The sequence below is a fragment of the Panthera pardus genome, unplaced genomic scaffold, assembly GCF_024362965.1.
Source record: "Panthera pardus isolate Hobbes unplaced genomic scaffold, ASM2436296v1 HiC_scaffold_25, whole genome shotgun sequence".
NCBI lineage: Eukaryota > Metazoa > Chordata > Mammalia > Carnivora > Felidae > Panthera > Panthera pardus.
Window position 1 is genome coordinate 72,913,033 of NW_026526821.1, and position 17,452 is coordinate 72,930,484.

Consider the following 17,452-nt stretch of genomic DNA (forward strand, 5'->3'; position numbering starts at 1 on the left):
AACATTTTATCTTTCTATGTCTTAAGTGTAGACAACCAACAAAACAACAAGTCAATCCTTAATTTGTAGTGTTTGTTGATTTCCATGATGTAAATGCTCCCATAGCGGTACGTCGCTCTATAGTATTTCTACCAGAGAGAGAGGACAGTGGTAAATAACCTCAAGATAAAGTCAAATGTAGTAAAATAATTAGGATATAATTAATTTTAGTATATATATTTTTGTTTTTAATATAATTTCTTTACTTGTAAGTTTATATAATTTACTATCTAACAGTGGTCGTGTTTAACAACTGATTCTCAGAATTGCTAACATTTAACAGCTCTGGCTGGTCAGTCTGAGCCGGCTTCACCATGCCACTGCATGCTTTGATCCCAGGCAGCAAAACCACTATGCTCTTAACCACTCTTTGATGCGGTATTAAAGTATTGCTAGAATATGCTTCCATACCAATACAGGTATGGTGGTACTAAGCATGCAAGATATATTGCATTTCTTCATTTTTCTAAATTGCATTAATTCCTATTAGATGTACCACTCATCAAGTTTGTTGAGAAGTCCAATGTGAGGGACCGTCATACTCAATCGTGGATTATACAGGTACCCTGAGGCTCACATAGGTCAAGAACACGGCAATGGACCATTGGTAGTCTGTACATGTTGCCATCACTTCCATTCATCCTGCTCAGGCCCACCTGGAAGGCAGGGCCCTCCCTCACAGTCCCAGTGATGGTACTCCAGTGCTAAGGGTATCCTGGGGTACAAGGACTAGAGCACAGCCACCTCCATTTGTGGCCACACTACCTCCAGATGACTGTGTTCAAATAAAGCCTTCCTTTGCCTTTTCTTCCTCCAGTGCCCATCCACTAAGGCTGGCCATTCTCTCTCCAGCCCAGAAAGCAGCCACCTCGCCGCTGCTCTCAGACAGTTCAGCCCAGTCACCAGGATGCACTTATGCCTCAACACTGGCAAACTTCTCTCAGTGTTATCTGTAGGGTAGTCAAAGAGAAAGCTTTCATGCTTTCCTGGTGAGGGTACTTTAAAAAAGAGATAATAATGTAAATTTATTACTTAGAGAATCACTGAAGCAGCCTGGGCAAAAATGAAATGAGGCTTTAAAAAGTGAAGTCAGGGGGCGCCTGGGTGGCGCAGTCGGTTAAGCGTCCGACTTCAGCCAGGTCACGATCTCGCGGTCCGTGAGTTCGAGCCCCGCGTCAGGCTCTGGGCTGATGGCTCGGAGCCTGGAGCCTGTTTCCCATTCTGTGTCTCCCTCTCTCTCTGCCCCTCCCCCGTTCATGCTCTGTGTCTCTCTGTCCCAAAAATAAATAAAAAACGTTGAAAAAAAAATTTTAAAAATGAAGTCAGAATAATGAACATTTTTCAAATGCCGGACTTGGAACAAATACTCAAATATAATTTTTTGCCTTCAGGAATGATTAGTGTTGATTAGTGTTTTCTCTTTAACCTATATAAGCAAGCCTGCCTCTTTCCACAACCCTATTAATTCTCATCTTTTCCTCAGACAACATATTTGGAAATCTTCCTGATTTCATTTGACATCAGAAAGACATGGTTTTGCCCTCCTGGCATGCTGGAGAAACAAATCAATTCCTTCTCCCAGATAGGGTGATGAAAGTCCTTCTCTGCAGTGCTTTCTATTGCTATGGTAACAGAAGATGGGATTTCCTAAGGGAACCAGATTTTTATATACACAGAGAAAAGCAGTTCTTTAAAAGCTTGATCCCTTTTTTTGTTGCTGTGTGTATAATATAATCAATGTAATAAACTGAGCACCAAAGGAAAAACAGAATGACACGAACCCTTTTTATATAGGTGTGGAATGAGACCTTTAGTGAAAGAGTCAATTTTTAAAGTTTTAATATTGTGGCATTGCTATTAAAATGATTTGAAAAAAAAAAAAACGATTTGTAAAATTTGCAAGTTTTCTTAGAAAAACAGAAGAGATGGGAATTTATGATCTCTCTAATGGCAGATGGACTTAAAATATAGGTAAACAGCATCAATACTTTCTGTCACCAAGACTTACAACACTGTGATATGGTAAAGAAGATGTTGGGAAGTTCAACGTCAAACAGGTATTTTGTGTAATGACGGTACTTTCCACTTCTGTCATTTTCTCCCTGGAAGTACATAATAGTTGACCATTTCATAGATGAAATCTTATCAGAAGGAACTCAAGAGGCATGATTCTTTCCATGACAGCCCCTTAATCGGATAAGGGGACCTTACCTCTTTTAATCCGTTGGCTCATCTAAAGGCATTACTGTAGGGTAGCTTTTTAGGCTCAGGGCGCTTCTGTGGAAGGAGCAGGTTCTGAAGTATGCAGAAGGGGGTGGGTTTGGTCTTGATGTGAGGAAAATGCTACATATATACACATCTGTCACTTGAATGCCTCTGAACTAACATTCCAAACATGCTTTGGGATTTAAACAAAAGCAGATCCTGCTCAAAATGACTTTTCATGAAATTCTTGAGTTCCTGAATGCAAAGATGTGAGAAAGGACTAGATACTTTGATGGTAACTTCCAACCTGCTTATGCTGCCCCTGCTTCTGCAACTGCCCTATTACAGATACCTTTAACACTATGCTCTTGCAAATGCAGGGATTAAAGTTTGTTGGTTTTCCCCCCAGAAAAGGTTGTTTAAAAGTGCTGTTGAAATGATATGACAAATTTAAAATAAAAATAAAGTGCCACTTGGCTGTGCTCTAAAAGATACATGGATACTGTTGTTCTCTTATTGGGTGGAAGGAGTGATGTTTCTGGGGAGCTGATCGCGAGGTAACAAATGGCAAAGTGAATAAAGTCTGTGTTCTCTGTTCTCTCTATTCTTGATATGGACATGGATAAACAGGAACATTGGGAGTCATTTTAAGCAATCAAGTGGCATGTAAGCCAGAGAGGTCAGGTCAGAGACTCTAGGCTTACAAAAGGAGAAATTGATAACTGATAATGTATGCAAACAGCAAAGCAGGAAGCTAGATCGGTGAATATCATGTGCTAGGATGAGAGGATATCAAGAACAGCATAAAGAAACTTCTGGCAAAAAATCCAAAAATGAAAATTTCCAATGTGAACTTTTTAATGAATGTGATAAATTTATGGGCTTTGGTATGAGGGAAAAGAACAATTAATAACCCGAGTAAAAATACTTGAAATCCATAATGGAATGTTTTTGGGTCACACTAACTGAGTGAGACTGGAAAGTTATTTTGAAGGCCTCTTTAAAGATTTGTTGAGGGCTCCTGGGTGGCTCAGTCAGATAAGTGCTGGACTTCAGCTCAGGCCACGATCTCACAGTTCATGAGTTCGAGCCCCGCATCGGGCTCTGTGCTGACAGTTCAGAGCCTGGAGCCTGCTTCAGATTCTGTCTCCCTCTCTCTCTGCCCCTCCCCTCCTCGTGCTCTGTCTCTTTTTCTCTCTGTCTCTCAAAAGCAAACTTTTAAAAATTTTTAGAAAAAAAGAAAAAAAATATTTGTTGAAAGCTGTCTCTTTCACTACTCCCCCTCCCCCCCCCCCCCCCCCCCAATTCAAGGAAGTGAGAAAGGTCAGGAATCCTGACATTATAGTAAGGACAACTGCCTGGAAGAGTGATTTTTTTTTTTTTTTTTTTTAAATTCTGAGTGCTTCAGGACCCCAGGAGTTTACCAAATATCTCAAGCATTTTAAAACAGAATAAACAGGGGTGCCTGGGTGGCTCAGTCAGTTAAGTGTCTGACTCTTGATTTCGGCTCAGGTCATGATCTCATGGTTTGTGAGTTCAAGCCCCACATCGGGTCCTGTGCTGACTGTGCAGAGCCTGCTTGGAATTCGTTCTCTCCCCTCTCTCTCTCTGCCCCTACCTCACTTTCTCTCTCTCTCTCTCAAAATAAATAACTTTTAAAAAACTTAAAAAAAAAAACAGAAGAAACAGAAGCTGTGATCACAGCAAGAGTTTTGTTTGTTTCTTGATAGCGTCTCTGACCATCTAGGGGGAAAACACTCATTCCTCTTCATTTTCTAGTTCCTGTATAGAACTTACTGTCAGTGTTGTCTCTTTAACAAATGGTGCTGGGAGAACTGGACAGCAACATGCAGAAGAATGAAACTAGACCACTTTCTTACACCATTCACAAAAATAAACTCAAAATGGATAAAGGACTTGAATGTGAGATAGGAAACCATCAAAACCCTAGAGGAGAAAGCAGGAAAAGACCTCTCTGACCTCAGCCACAGCAATTTCTTACTTGACACATCCCCAAAGGCATTAAAAGCAAAAATGAACTATTGGGACCTCATGAAGATAAAAAACTTCTGCACAGCGAAGGAAACAATCAACAAAACTAAAAGGCAACAAACAGAATGGGAAAAGATATTTGCAAATGACATATCAGACAAAGGGCTAGTATCCAAAATCTATAAAGAGCTCACCAAACTCCACACCTGAAAAACAAGTAATCCAGTGAAGAAATGGGCAGAAAACATGAATAGACACTTCTCTAAAGAAGACATCCAGATGGCCAACAGGAACATGAAAAGATGCTCAACGTCGCTCCTCATCAGGGAAATACAAATCAAAACCACACTCAGATATCACCTCACACCAGTCAGAGTGGCCAAAATGAACAAATCAGGAGACTATAGATGCTGGAGAGGATGTGGAGAAACGGGAACCCTCTTGCACTGTTGGTGGGAATGCAAACTGGTGCAGCCACTCTGGAAAACAGTGTGGAGGTTCCTCAAAAACTTAAAAATAGACCTACCCTATGACCCAGCAATAGCACTGCTAGGAATTTGCCCAAGGGATACAGGAGTACTGATGCATAGGGGCACTTGTACCCCAATGTTTATAGCAGCACTCTCAACAATAGCCAAATTATGGAAAGAGCCTAAATGTCCATCAACTGATGAATGGATAAAGAAATTGTGGTTTATATACACAATGGAATACTACGTGGCAATGAGAAAGAATGAAATATGGCCCTTTGTAGCAATGTGGATGGAACTGGAGAGTGTGATGCTAAGTGAAATAAGCCATACAGAGAAAGACAGATACCATATGTTTTCACTCTTATGTGGATCCTGAGAAACTTAACAGAAACCCATGGGGGAGGGGAAGGAAAAAAAAAAGAGGTTAGAGTGGGAGAGAGCCAAAGCATGAAAGACTTAAAAACTGAGAACAAACCGAGGGTTGATGGGGGGTGGGAGGGAGGGGAGGGTAGGTGATAGGTATTGAAGAGGGCATCTTTTGGGATGAGCACTGGGTGTTGTATGGAAACCAATTTGACAATAAATTTCATATATTAAAAAAAAAAGAACTTACTGTCAGTGTGGAGAGGCAGTATGGCAGCCATGATTGGTGGCATCATTTGCTCCCTCTTTGGCAAGCACTTTGTTAGTGAATACTCTGCCGCGTGAACTCTGCCTCAGGAACTATGTGTAGAGTGATGGAAAGAGCCCCTGCCCTCGTGGATCATACTGTCCAATCAGATCCTCTTTTTTATAGCACTTAGGACTCTAGGTGTGGTGCTAACTTGAGGGGGGGGGGGTCTCCTTGGTTTCCCACTAAAAATTGGGTTAAGGCCATCTTTTCCCAGAATCAGGCCTCATAGGCTTTAAACTCTAGTGCTACAAGTTCTGTGACTTTAAAAGTTGCCCAAGCAAAAAATTTCAGTCAGCTCTGACATGCTCAGCCTTTTCCTTCGCTTTTGGCATTTTCAACCTCTTTACCTCTTTCCCTTAAATATCTCTTAACTGATCCTTTTTTCTGCCCCATCTACCTCTTCTTACCTCACTGTCTGTCACCTGTTCCCTTCCTGGCCTCACGGCCTCCTCTCGTAACATTTCCCACCCATCTGTCCTTCCCACTGCCTCACTGCTGTTAGAGTTACCTTACTAAAATATGCACCTGTTCATGTCATGTCTTCTAATAATTGTCAGTGGTGCCCTAACTTCCTGGCCTGCTTAAAAAGGCTTACAAGGCTGCCCTGGCTTACCTGAGCCATCTCATTTTCTGCTATTCTCTGCAAGACTAACTGTGAGTGCCATCTTTTCACCTGGATGCCCTCTGCACCTTTTATGTATGTTATTTTTCTCTGGTTCTCCTTATAAAGATTCCTGAGGATACATTTGCCAGCAAGCACTTGTTAGATGGCCACGCAGATCTGGGGCACCCAGGTGTTTCTTATCCCAAGCCTCTTCTTACCAGCTTTTAGAATTCCCTAGATCTGGTGAGGAGGGGCTTCCTCTGGGGAGAGTGGTGGAGGGCAGTACCAGGGCACCTGATATCTGCACTCTGAGATTGCTCTGGCGCTCAGCACCTACCAGCGCATCCCCTCCCTGCTGGTGCATCTGGGTCTGCACTCACTCCCCCCACATAGCAAGCCGTAGAGCACACCTGCCCCTTGTTTGCCGTTATGGGAAACGTGCACCGCCCCCACCCCGCACAGGCTTATGGGCATCCAGAGCCCATTCACAGGAGAACATTTGCTGATGGAGGGCGCTGGGGTGGAGAAGCCAGCTGACCCATCGCAGAACACTGGCAGAACGCTTGCAGAATGCTACCGCAGAGAGAGGGAGAGCAAAGCCTTGAGAATGTTGTTCAGGGAGAGTCTCAAGGAACAGGAAGCACTGATCTCCTGGGACAATTCTAGACACCTTGCTGCTGCCAGGAGAAACCACTGGCCCTGAGGATGCACGATGATGGTGCATTCTTGTTGCTGTGGGCTTGGACCTTTCCACTTGTTGGATTGGGCCCCAGGGACCCCTGCAGAAGAAGATTGCTGTCTGAGCCCTTCTTCCTCCTGGAAGGTGGTAGACTTGTGGCTGGGGTATGTGCATTTCACTCCCTAGCTCTGGCCTCCAGCGGTACCTCCCCGCCTTTGGGCCAAAACCAGGTCCCCAACACCAGGACTGGCCCCTGGGACAAGTGCCCTACACTGCAACTCTGAGTGGAGGGGAAGGGGCAGGAGGCATTGTGGAGGATTGGGGTTTGGCTTGACAGGTGATGTGAGCCAAACTTCTTATAGATGAATCCTTCATGAGGGGCCTCTGGCACCTGAGGCGCCCAGGTATTACTTCTCCCTGTACTCCTCCACCGCCTCCTGCAGAACTCTTGAGCTCCCCTTAGATCAGACTTCTGGCAAGAGTAGTTGTGGCAGCAGCACTTGGGGCCTGATTTCTGGTCCTCTGGGCCCCTGATGCTCAGTGCCTCCCAGCCATCCTCTCCCTGCCCCTGCATCTAGCCCCATAATTGCACCTTCCTTCCCCACAGCTACAGAGCACCCACTGCAGGCTCCACCTGCACTCTATTTGTCTAAGAAGACAAAAACCCCATGTAGCACCCAGCCTGGGAGGAGAATGCAGATAGAAGGCACCTCCAGTCTAGGGAGCAGTTCCAGGAACAAGGACGTGTGCAGTGACAGGTGTTAGGAGCTCCTGGGAAGACCAGCTGCACTCCAGCACCAGGGTACAGGAGTCTGGGAGGACCCTCAATGCTGAAAGGGGATAGTACTCCCCGTCCCGTGCAAAAGACACTAGGTTTGGTGGAGGCCCAGGAAGGGAGCTTGGTGGAAAGAGTGCCCTGGGGGATAGTTTAGGGGCTTGGTTGCTGCAGAATTTGTGGAGAACACACGTGGGCCGTGAAAGAAGCAGGAAGTAATTTGTGTTTGAAAGAGGCACTGTATCCACCGAGCTGTGCATATGTTAATTGTATCTAGATGTCAGTTACACAAAACAATGATGATAATGATACTTGCTTTGAGTGCTTACTCTGAGCCGGTGCAGTGCTGAATGCTCTGTGTTCTGTATATTGTCTACTTTTATGTAGTAACTCCATTTTCTAGATGAGGAACCTGAGGCAAAAGAGATCAACAGGCCCAAAGAACCAGAGGTCATAGGGGCATTGAGTGCAAATTCAGGTATCTGATTATAGAGCGTTTACTTGTATTAAAACCGTGCTGAAGTTGAAAAGTAAAAACAAAACAAAACTCTGCTAATTGTGTAAATAGATGTTGAAATCGGAAAAAGAAAAAAAATTCCGCTTATATTGTGTAAACAGTAATCTGCTAGTTTTTCATATAGGTATGTGCCCTTTTGTTTTTTTCAATTCCCAACACCTGTTTTTAGAAAGGCACAACTTCTTTACACAATGATTTTAAAACATGAGAGTCCTTGCTCATCTAGGAATAACAATAATGACATTTCCCCCTCTGGACTAGTACAGACTCCCTGAAATTCTCTTGGCATTTGACAAAGTTTTATTTTGACCAGACTACAGAGGAAAAATGTTACAAAGACCACAAGCATAGTAATTTGTGGTTCTCTTGGTGTTACAGTGATTTGTGTAAAATAGAAATTGTCATTGAAAATGCATAATCTATGGTAACAGACACAGAAACAGCACTTGACTCTGGGACCCCTTCGTGGTTTGAAATCCTAATGAAGTTGGGATCCAGCACTTGTGCAGGCAGGTTTAATTAATTCTGAGAAGCACATTGTCTCCTAGCAACAATGTTTTTTTCCCCCTCAAATTAAAGTCAAAAGCTAACTTGAAAAAGCTGAGTAATACTTTGAAAGTCATTAAGTAAATATCTTGACATAAAACAATTCTAGAACCATGGAGGTTTTCTAATCCTGGAATTATAATAGTGTCTGATTTTCAAGGTAACCAAATGGGTAAAATCAGATGAAATTATTGTTAAACTGTGCTAAGCCTCTCTTTTCCATTCAACATTTCCATCAGACCAGTCAGGTAACTTACTACTTTGAGGACAGTTCAGACTTTTTCTCTTGAGATTATCTTGCTAGATGATTGAGAAATAAATGTGGATAAAAGAAAATCAATATTTTTCCTAACTTTGTTCAGGAGGAAATGAAAAGAGGCTTTTTTATTTTTCAGCCTTGCCTTACACCCAGATAAAACTCTTGTTGCAACTGGCCAAGTTGGAAAGGAGCCATATATATGTATATGGGATTCCTATAATGTCCAGACTGTGTCTATTCTTAAGGATGTCCATACACATGGAGTCGCCTGCTTGGCTTTCGACTCAGATGGACAGGTATGTATCTTTTTCCATTTCTGTTTTCTGTAATGACTTCTCACGAGTCACCTAGAGTTATAGTTCATGAAGCTTATAGGCTCAGAAAGTCTACTAACCCTTGCCACCTCCCCTTGTCTGCCTCCTAGAATCATGTCGGATCCTTTTCCAAGCTGTGGCACTGATACCCAGCTCTGGGTAGGCCCCAGTTTTGGTTCCCCCAGTCTTAGCGTTGGTTGAAAAGCTTCCAGAAGGAAGTCATGAACTCATGCTGATTGGGTCCATCATGACCCAGGTCCAATGTTAGCTTCCTATTTGGAATTAGTGTTGGCCCAAACGTTTTTCATATACTTCAAGCCCTGAGCATCTCCTTGGTTCCCTTTGCTTTGAGAATGTCCTCTCTTAATAATTCACCACCTCCTAATAATTCACTGAGAAAATTCTCTTTGACTTTTTAAGTTCCTCTTCTAACTCCTCCTTCTCCCTACCCACTCCCCACAGTTCAAGCTGCCACTGATTCATGAGTGTTTGTGAGTATCTCTACAGTGACCCTTACATGCATTCTCCCCTCCCATTCTCTGCCACCATCCTGTAAGTTACAAATCCATGTCCTGCCTGACATTTGAAGTATCCTCTGACTGGTCTCCACACAGTTTCTTGCTAATGTATTTCACCAACTAGAAAAAGTGTGAGAGCATTATTTTAAAAACAACCAAAGCTTGGAGAACTCCGTGAATAAGTCTATAATTTGTGTCTGGGTGTTGTGGGCTAACTGACTCTTCTAGCCTTGGCTTCACTATCTCCTTGAAGTCAGATTGGACAAGGCGGTGAGATTCCTCTACCAGACCTTGCACTTTGGCTCCTCCAGCCCCTCCCTCATGCTGTGTTTCTCCGTCTCTGGTGCCCTACTCACCTTCTTTGCCCCTTAAAATGATTCATTCTTCTAAGACATTTCAAAGGGCTTTAAGGGACATACTTCCTGAAGCCTTCCCAGGACCCCTAACAAGCTTTCTTTCTTGCCTTTGACTTCCAGCAACCTTTGGCAGAAAAGGTTTGTTAACGCTACAGATGTCAGTTACATGTCCATTTTAAAAATATGTTACAGAAAGGGCAGTGCACACAGAAAGGCACCTTTCCTGGCTTCCACTGCCTCCACCTCCGAACTAGGGCTGTGCCTTTTCCCCAGCCTTCTCCATGATCCTGGGCCACCCTTCCTCTGTATTTCTGCCAGTTAATATTTCAGTCCAGGTTTTGGCAAATTTCAGCATTCATTTTGTAAGTCCTTGCTGTGTAAAGACCTGTGAAATTCTTCATAGAGGCTTGACAGGCCTGAGAGTTTGGGGCAAGTTGAGTGGATCACGGGACTTGAGCTGGTTTGAGTCACTTTTTAAACAGCTTACTTAGTGTTTCCTGCTGTTTTGAGAGGGTAATGATCACTATTGCATTTTTCTTTCTTGGACTAGCTTCACTACATATGTAGACCCCTGGAATGTATAGTTTTTTATTTTACTACTCTAATCACATCTACTTTAGTTAGGATAATGCATCCATTCCACTGTGATTCCATGTATAAGGAGAAATACCTGGGTAGTCACATTTGTCCAGATTTGTAGTTCCAGACTTCCTGACTAAATCAATGAATACCAGAATGCATACACAAGTCTAAGTGTAAATGTATGCTTAGATGTGTACTTATATGCACGTTGTCTGATTGTGTTTTTCTAGCAAACATTGTCAAAAATGTGTTCAGAAGCATCACAAGAAAATGCCATGCAGCAGAAGGAAATCCAGCTTTAATGTTTAATTCTTTGTCCATGTGATTTGTGTTGGAATCTTACTTGCTCACTTGTAGGTTCCATTTGGAAGGGTGACGTTGGGGGTGGACTGCATGGCACTTAACTGTCAGTTGAGAAGAATAACCTATTTGCTTGCTGTGATGAATTTCTTGGCTTGTTGATGCCTACTGCTTCAGATCTGCCTTATTCCTTGGACAGAGTTCACTGGAATCAAGTGATATTTAGAAAATGACAAATGGCCCATCACCTCTCCAACAACAAAAGGGAATAGAAATGCTTTTTAGGTAGCTATGGGGCCTGTCACTGTCTACAAATGAACAAAATAGATAACTTTTGGCTTTTTTTTTCCATCAGGAAATGTGGATTTTACTTTAGTGCCTGTGTTTATTAAAAAAAAAAAAAAAAGGCAAAAGAATAAGCCAAATGAAATTCACCACTTTGTTTTCTTATATGGATAAAAATGCAACCACATATTACAGTTTTCATTGCTTGAATGCACAATTAAAACAGGGGAAAAAACACCACAAAGACCCTCTTTCTTGAGGGCATATTTTTAAAACTTCCAACTATATGTTTTTTATACTAAACATTACTAATAGAAGCCATCTTTACTGAAGAAACCTGAGTAATCCCTGCATAACAACACATATATACATGTAGCTATATGTGGCCATATGTCATCCCACATATATGTACACACATAAACACACACACTCAAACATAGTGAAACACATAAGCTCAGATACTCTTAAACTTGAGTGACACTGTATTTTCAAAACACTTTGACTTACATCATTTCACTGATTGCATTGACCCATACAATAATCCTACAAGGTAGACATAACAGATATTTTGCATTTATTTTACAAATGAGAAAACCTAATTTAATGAGGTTAATTAATTTTTCAAGATCTGGTTCCTCACAAGTCAAAACAGAAGCCAAATCTCCTTACACCCATTCCAGACCTCTGTCCATGACACAGGGCTGTTTCCTTAGGTGTGGCATCCTACTAGGTCCTCTGATGTTGGTGTTTCTAATACATATTTTGATACTTTTGATGTTGTGTATACTTAAATGTGTTGAATTTTCTTTTTCCTTGAGAACGAGTTCTGAAATGAACCCAAAGAATGTAGACGGGAAGATGAAGTACCAGATTTCTTTTACCAGCAGTATATACTCTCTTTAGTCACCCGAAACGTTTGTGAAACTATGAAGATTAAGAATGAATGTAACGTTCATTTATGGGTTTTTCTTCCCTATGTGTTCGTCAATCCCTTTGATTTTAGCAGTTTGGCAAGGCTTTTAGATTATGGAATCCTAGATTATCTTTAATCTCACATTAATATTTTAAATTTAAAAATTAAAAAATCTGAACCTTGTCTTCAAGTTGTGTTCCTCTGATTTCACCTGGTTAAATCAGAGGCTTTGTGACAAACAAGTCACAGCTTTTGGGTTTTTGAAATTGTAGTATATGCTAATGGAAGTCATTTGTGATGCCTTTAGCAGTGGACTTTAAATAGATTTTGAGAAATCATTTGTTTTTTTTTTTTTTTTTGCACACATTCAATGCCTGGCCCAGAGTAGGTAATCAGTGACCATTTGTTGAAAGAAGACCTGGATAGTCAGGAATGTGCCTATCAGTTTCAGCTATTAAATTATTGTTCTTATTCTTAGCGTTTGGCCTCTGTGGGACTGGATGCAAAAAACACAGTCTGCATTTGGGACTGGAGGAAGGGAAAACTTCTGGCCTCAGCCACCGGCCACTCTGACCGGGTAAGAAGAGCTTATTGGATCAAGCCACGCAGTTTTCATAACTATGAGCGAATTGTGAAGTAGCTTCCCAGATTTGTACTATTTTTAAAAGTAAATTCTCCATGTAAAGATTTCTCCTACATATTCAACCTAAAAACTGACTTTAAAAAAAAAAAATCAATTCCTGACTAATAGCTGTGTTGGCATGATCTCTTCTGGTGATTGGATGCTTTCTTTAAATTGTTACTACCTTTCATAGGCAAAGCAAATTTTTGATATTGGCATCTAGCTTCTTCATCATAAAGTCAAAATAGAATTGAATTTGAAATTGTAAAGTTTTGATGTATTCCTTTAGAAATGGAAGTAGTTGTTAGAAAATAATACTCACAAAATATGTTTACAGGTGTATACATTTTAACTTCAAATGAGTATAGTGACAACTTAGGGATTTTTGTTATATTTGAGAATCTTAAGATTGTGGCTTGCTTATCATATTGAAGTTAGTGTGCTCAGAAATAATTTCATACAGTCATAGCAGGCAAGGTAGGTTATGAAGCAGGTCAGAAATCTATTTCTCCATTCTCTTGCATAATTAAAATAATGTGACCACTTTATTTTTTATAATTTCAAACAAAGTGAATTGGCATGATTATCTTACATTGATTAATAGTTTTGTATTTCTTCTCAGTGTAAGTGAGAATGAAGCCTGAATTAAATATGAAATTCATCATCTCTTTCTTAGTGTGAACTCTGAAAAATTTTTTTCAAATGAACAGTATATTCATTGAGGGAGAATCATAATTTTAAGGTGACCTGATAGTTGTTGTGGCACATTTGAGCAAATTGTACTCAAGGATTAAGTTCTCAGAAAGTCCAGAAATGACCAGCCTTGGAACTTTAGTGTTGGAGGAGCTCCAGCACCCTTTTGTTCCCAATGGTTCCTACCCCTGGCAACATGTAAGAATTCCTTAGGGAGATTTTATAGTGCAGTGATGCTTGGGCTCTGCTCCCAGATTATTAACTTACTGGTAATTAATCAGTATTAACTTAGTACTTAATGAACAGTTTGAAAATACTTGTAATGCTCACATTTTGTATATTACTGTTTCTGCTTATGTGATAATCCCATCATATCATATAAAGTAAGTTGAGTTAGACTAGATCAATGTGAATTTATTTCTTACTGTTTTGTTCATGTACTTTATACCTTCCACTTAGAAGTAGATTATGAAAAGTACAATGCTACTCTAGTGCAAATGTATAATTTTAAGATCCTAGAATGTTTTAATGAAATACTGTTCTTTTTGAACACTGTTCTCCCAGACTCCATGATTTGTCTGGGAGAAACACAGTGTCTCCCAAAACTGGGAGAACACAGTTTTGTTCTTTATTACTGGTGCCAATATGAATCATTAATGTCTCCTTATGGGCAAATGATTATCTTCAAGATTATTTTAGTGGAGAAAATACTTAATCCCTAGCACTCATTTTTGTAATTGAGTGCTCATAACACTCATTGCCCTCATAACAGAACTGAGGTGGTGTCATGTATTTTAGAGATGATGAGACCAGCCTGAGGTTGCATAGCTAAAATGGGCACTGGACCTTATTGAAACTTGGTACTTGGACCAAGTGCTCTTTCTTCAGTGTTGTTTCTGTAGTTCATAATTGCTTCTTTCTACCTAACTGAAGGTTAGGTCCTCCTTTTCTCTCTGATGATTGATCCATATTGCTCCTTCCTATGTGATGAGAAATGAGTGTCATGAGCTCTTTATCTGGTTGAGACATTGGCCCTAACAATTACTCTTTTTTTCTATTAGAGCTTCACAGAATGCGGTCCTTGGACTGACTGCATCAGAATCTCTTGGGGTCTGTTTAAAAATGCAGCTGCATGGACCAAATTTCAGAGCCACTAGATACGAATCTTTCAGTTTGGCTGGTGAAATATGTACTTTGCCACAGGTGATCTGACCCTCAAGGTTGACAGTCTTCTCTTCCTTGTTCCAAAAATGGAAAAAGAACTGCCTGCAAACCGTCTAGTAGCTTTCCTTAAAGAACATTCAGTAGTGTTAATGGATATGTTTTCAGTTCCTTGGGGAATGCAAAATAGAATAGTATTTTGGGTCAGATTAAAATGAGAGGCTAAAGGACTATTTTTGGTGGGCTAATTTAGGTGCCAAATAAATGCCCCTGCCCATGATTACAAGAAAGTGTTGGCCACATTGAATTGCATTTGACTGTTAAACATTTTCCTACTCAAAATAAAACACTTCATACTTCTCTTGATTTTTATTGTAAAGCTATGTCAAAGTATGTTACTAGCATTGTGTACAGGTATAGAAAAATTGGATCAAAAAATTATTCTAAAGCATTCCAATTTGTTTACCCTGGATGAACCATGTTAAAAATATGACACCAGTTTGTCTCACTGATTGTGGTTAATTATTATTTCTTTATTCAGGTCTAAGGTAAGTAGATAGGCAACAAAATATGTGTTAGCAATTCCTGAACCAACCCCAGAGCCAAATCGCCCATTTTTCAGTCCATGCAAGTAACAGTGTATTCTAAATTTTGGATAGAGTCTTGGCAGTTGAACTGATAGCTGAAAGAAGGCAAAAACACATATATTACCAACAGAGTAATTTTTAATTCTTTTAAACAGATTTTTGATATTTCCTGGGATCCATATCAGCCAAACAGAGTGGTTAGCTGTGGAGTAAAACATATAAAGGTAAAGTAGTTATTTAAAAAAATTTTTTTTGGTAACTTTTATGAGAAGAATTTAAGGTGTTTATATATATATATAATTTGATGTTGAGGAATGGCTCTATTTTTCTAAAATTTGGAGCCTTTTACTGCATTGATCTTGAAGCAAGCTAGCATCAGCTGAGGGGGCTCTCTTTCAGAACTACAGTGTAAGGACCATCAGGTGAAGTGCCCAGCAGGCAGCTGAAAAGAAAACTTTGTGTTAATCAAATGCTAAATCAAATACTCCTAGTATTTCAAGGATTGCATGCTTTAAAACAGTTCTGATTTTAATATTGTAAATTAAGTTTTTACATTTTGATGAATGTTTACACATACTGCATATCAAAACATTTTCTGTCATGTTGAGAAGTTATTTTAGAAGGAACAGCGTTGGGTTGGACATAAAAATAGAGGGATACACAGTACGAGCCTACCTGAGCCATTGATTTTTAAATGCCTCTGTCTTCCCCTAGACTACACAGCTTCAAATACCACAGGTAGCCCAGGACCTACCTTTAGCTATTTGCTTCTTTCTACTTTGTTAAATGGGTAGCACGGTTAACACCATTAACTTTCTTTGCTCCAACATAGCAGAAATTTCCTCTGGACCCTGGGATGTGACCCAGAATCTTCTGTCTACAGATTTGTACACAATAGAGATTAAAGTTCATAATTGAAAGAGTGTGAGGATTACTTGCTTGACTACAGCATGTGTGGATCTCTGCTAGTACCAAATTGCTGCATTTTTGTATGAACGGAATAGGTATCTGTATTATTTCCCCAGCCAACTCCTCCTGTTTCCCTGTTCTTTTGTTCTTTTTTCAGTCTCGTTTTTTATGATCCTTCCCATTGTTCTGACTTAATTGTTAGAAAGGGACAGATGATCAGATGTCCAGAAATAAATATAACAAGAGATATGCAAGACTTGCTTAAAGAATATTACAAAACTTCACAGAGGAATACAAAAGGCTTGAACAAATGGAGAGACAACCTTGGTTCTGGACGTGAAGTCTAAAAATTAAACACATCACTTCAATTATATTCAGTGCAATTTCAGTTAAAATCTCAAGAAGTTTTGTTATTGTTATCTGACATTTCCTTTTAAATTATTCTGAGTTAGTCTAGATGGATAAAAGAATGAGAATAACCAAGAACTTGAATAAAAAAAGGATAATGAAGAGGAAAATACTGTATTTACTAAAGCATATTATGAAACTAAAATAATTAAAATGTATCAGATTGGGATAAGGATAAATAACAATACCCCCCCCCCAAAAAAAAAAAAAAAACAAAGCTGAGAAATAGAGGTTAATATGTATAACAATTTAGAATATAATAGTATCTTGACCAGTGGGCCCTAGGACAGTTTGTTATCTATTTGGGAGAAAAAAGTTATATATCATTACTTCATACCATACATTAAAATAAATTCTTTATGAATTAAAGAGTTAAGTGTTTAAAAAACTATAAAATAATTATATGAATATCTAAATAAATGTTTAACTGCTCTCAAGTGGGTGAAAGGCCTTTCTGTGAATGTAGAAGCAAAGAAACCATAAAGATAATATTATAGATTCAATTACATAAACATTAAAACTTTCTGTCTACCTGCCCCCAACTGCTAAGAAACAAGAGAGATAAACCACACATGAGCAAAGTGTAAGCCACAAGCGTGTTAGATAGAATTTTGGTTTGTTCTTGAAATGTAAAGACCTTCAGCAAACCTGTACAACGGAGAAAGGACGTGTATAATTGACAAAAATGGAAACGTTGGCTAACAGATAGATGAAAATGCTAAATCTTCTTAGTTAGGAATAACAATTTTTGAATAACAATGTTTAATCTATCAGAATTAGGATTAAAGTGTATCCAGTGCTGACAAAGATTTAGTGACTGAACACTGTCAAACCTTGCTGGGGGAGATGTAAATGAGTACTATAAATGAGTATTTCTAGTCTTTAAGTCCAGAAATTTGATAATATCTATCAATAGCTTTAGAAATGTTAGTATCCTGGGGTGCCTGGGTGGCTCAGTGAGTTAAGCCTCCGACTCTGGCCCAGGTCACAATCTCCTGGTTTCCGGGGGTTCGAGCCCCACCTCTGCCTCTGTGCTGATGGC

At 40.0% G+C, this 17,452-nt stretch overlaps 1 protein-coding gene across 5 annotated transcripts in view; it reads left to right on the forward strand.

The window, feature by feature from the left end:
- The window catches only part of EML6 (EMAP like 6), a 281,421-nt gene that overhangs the window by 109,471 nt on the left and 154,498 nt on the right, over positions 1–17,452 (forward strand). For all 5 annotated transcript variants that reach the window (XR_008417847.1, XM_053890698.1, XM_053890697.1 and 2 more), the window contains exons 3-5: positions 8,899–9,058; positions 12,509–12,607; positions 15,249–15,317. Coding sequence is in view for 4 of the 5 variants with exons in the window: in XM_053890698.1 (XP_053746673.1) it covers positions 8,899–9,058; positions 12,509–12,607; positions 15,249–15,317 (328 nt within the window). In the remaining variant the exon portion in view is untranslated. The remainder of the gene's footprint in view (positions 1–8,898; positions 9,059–12,508; positions 12,608–15,248; positions 15,318–17,452) is intronic.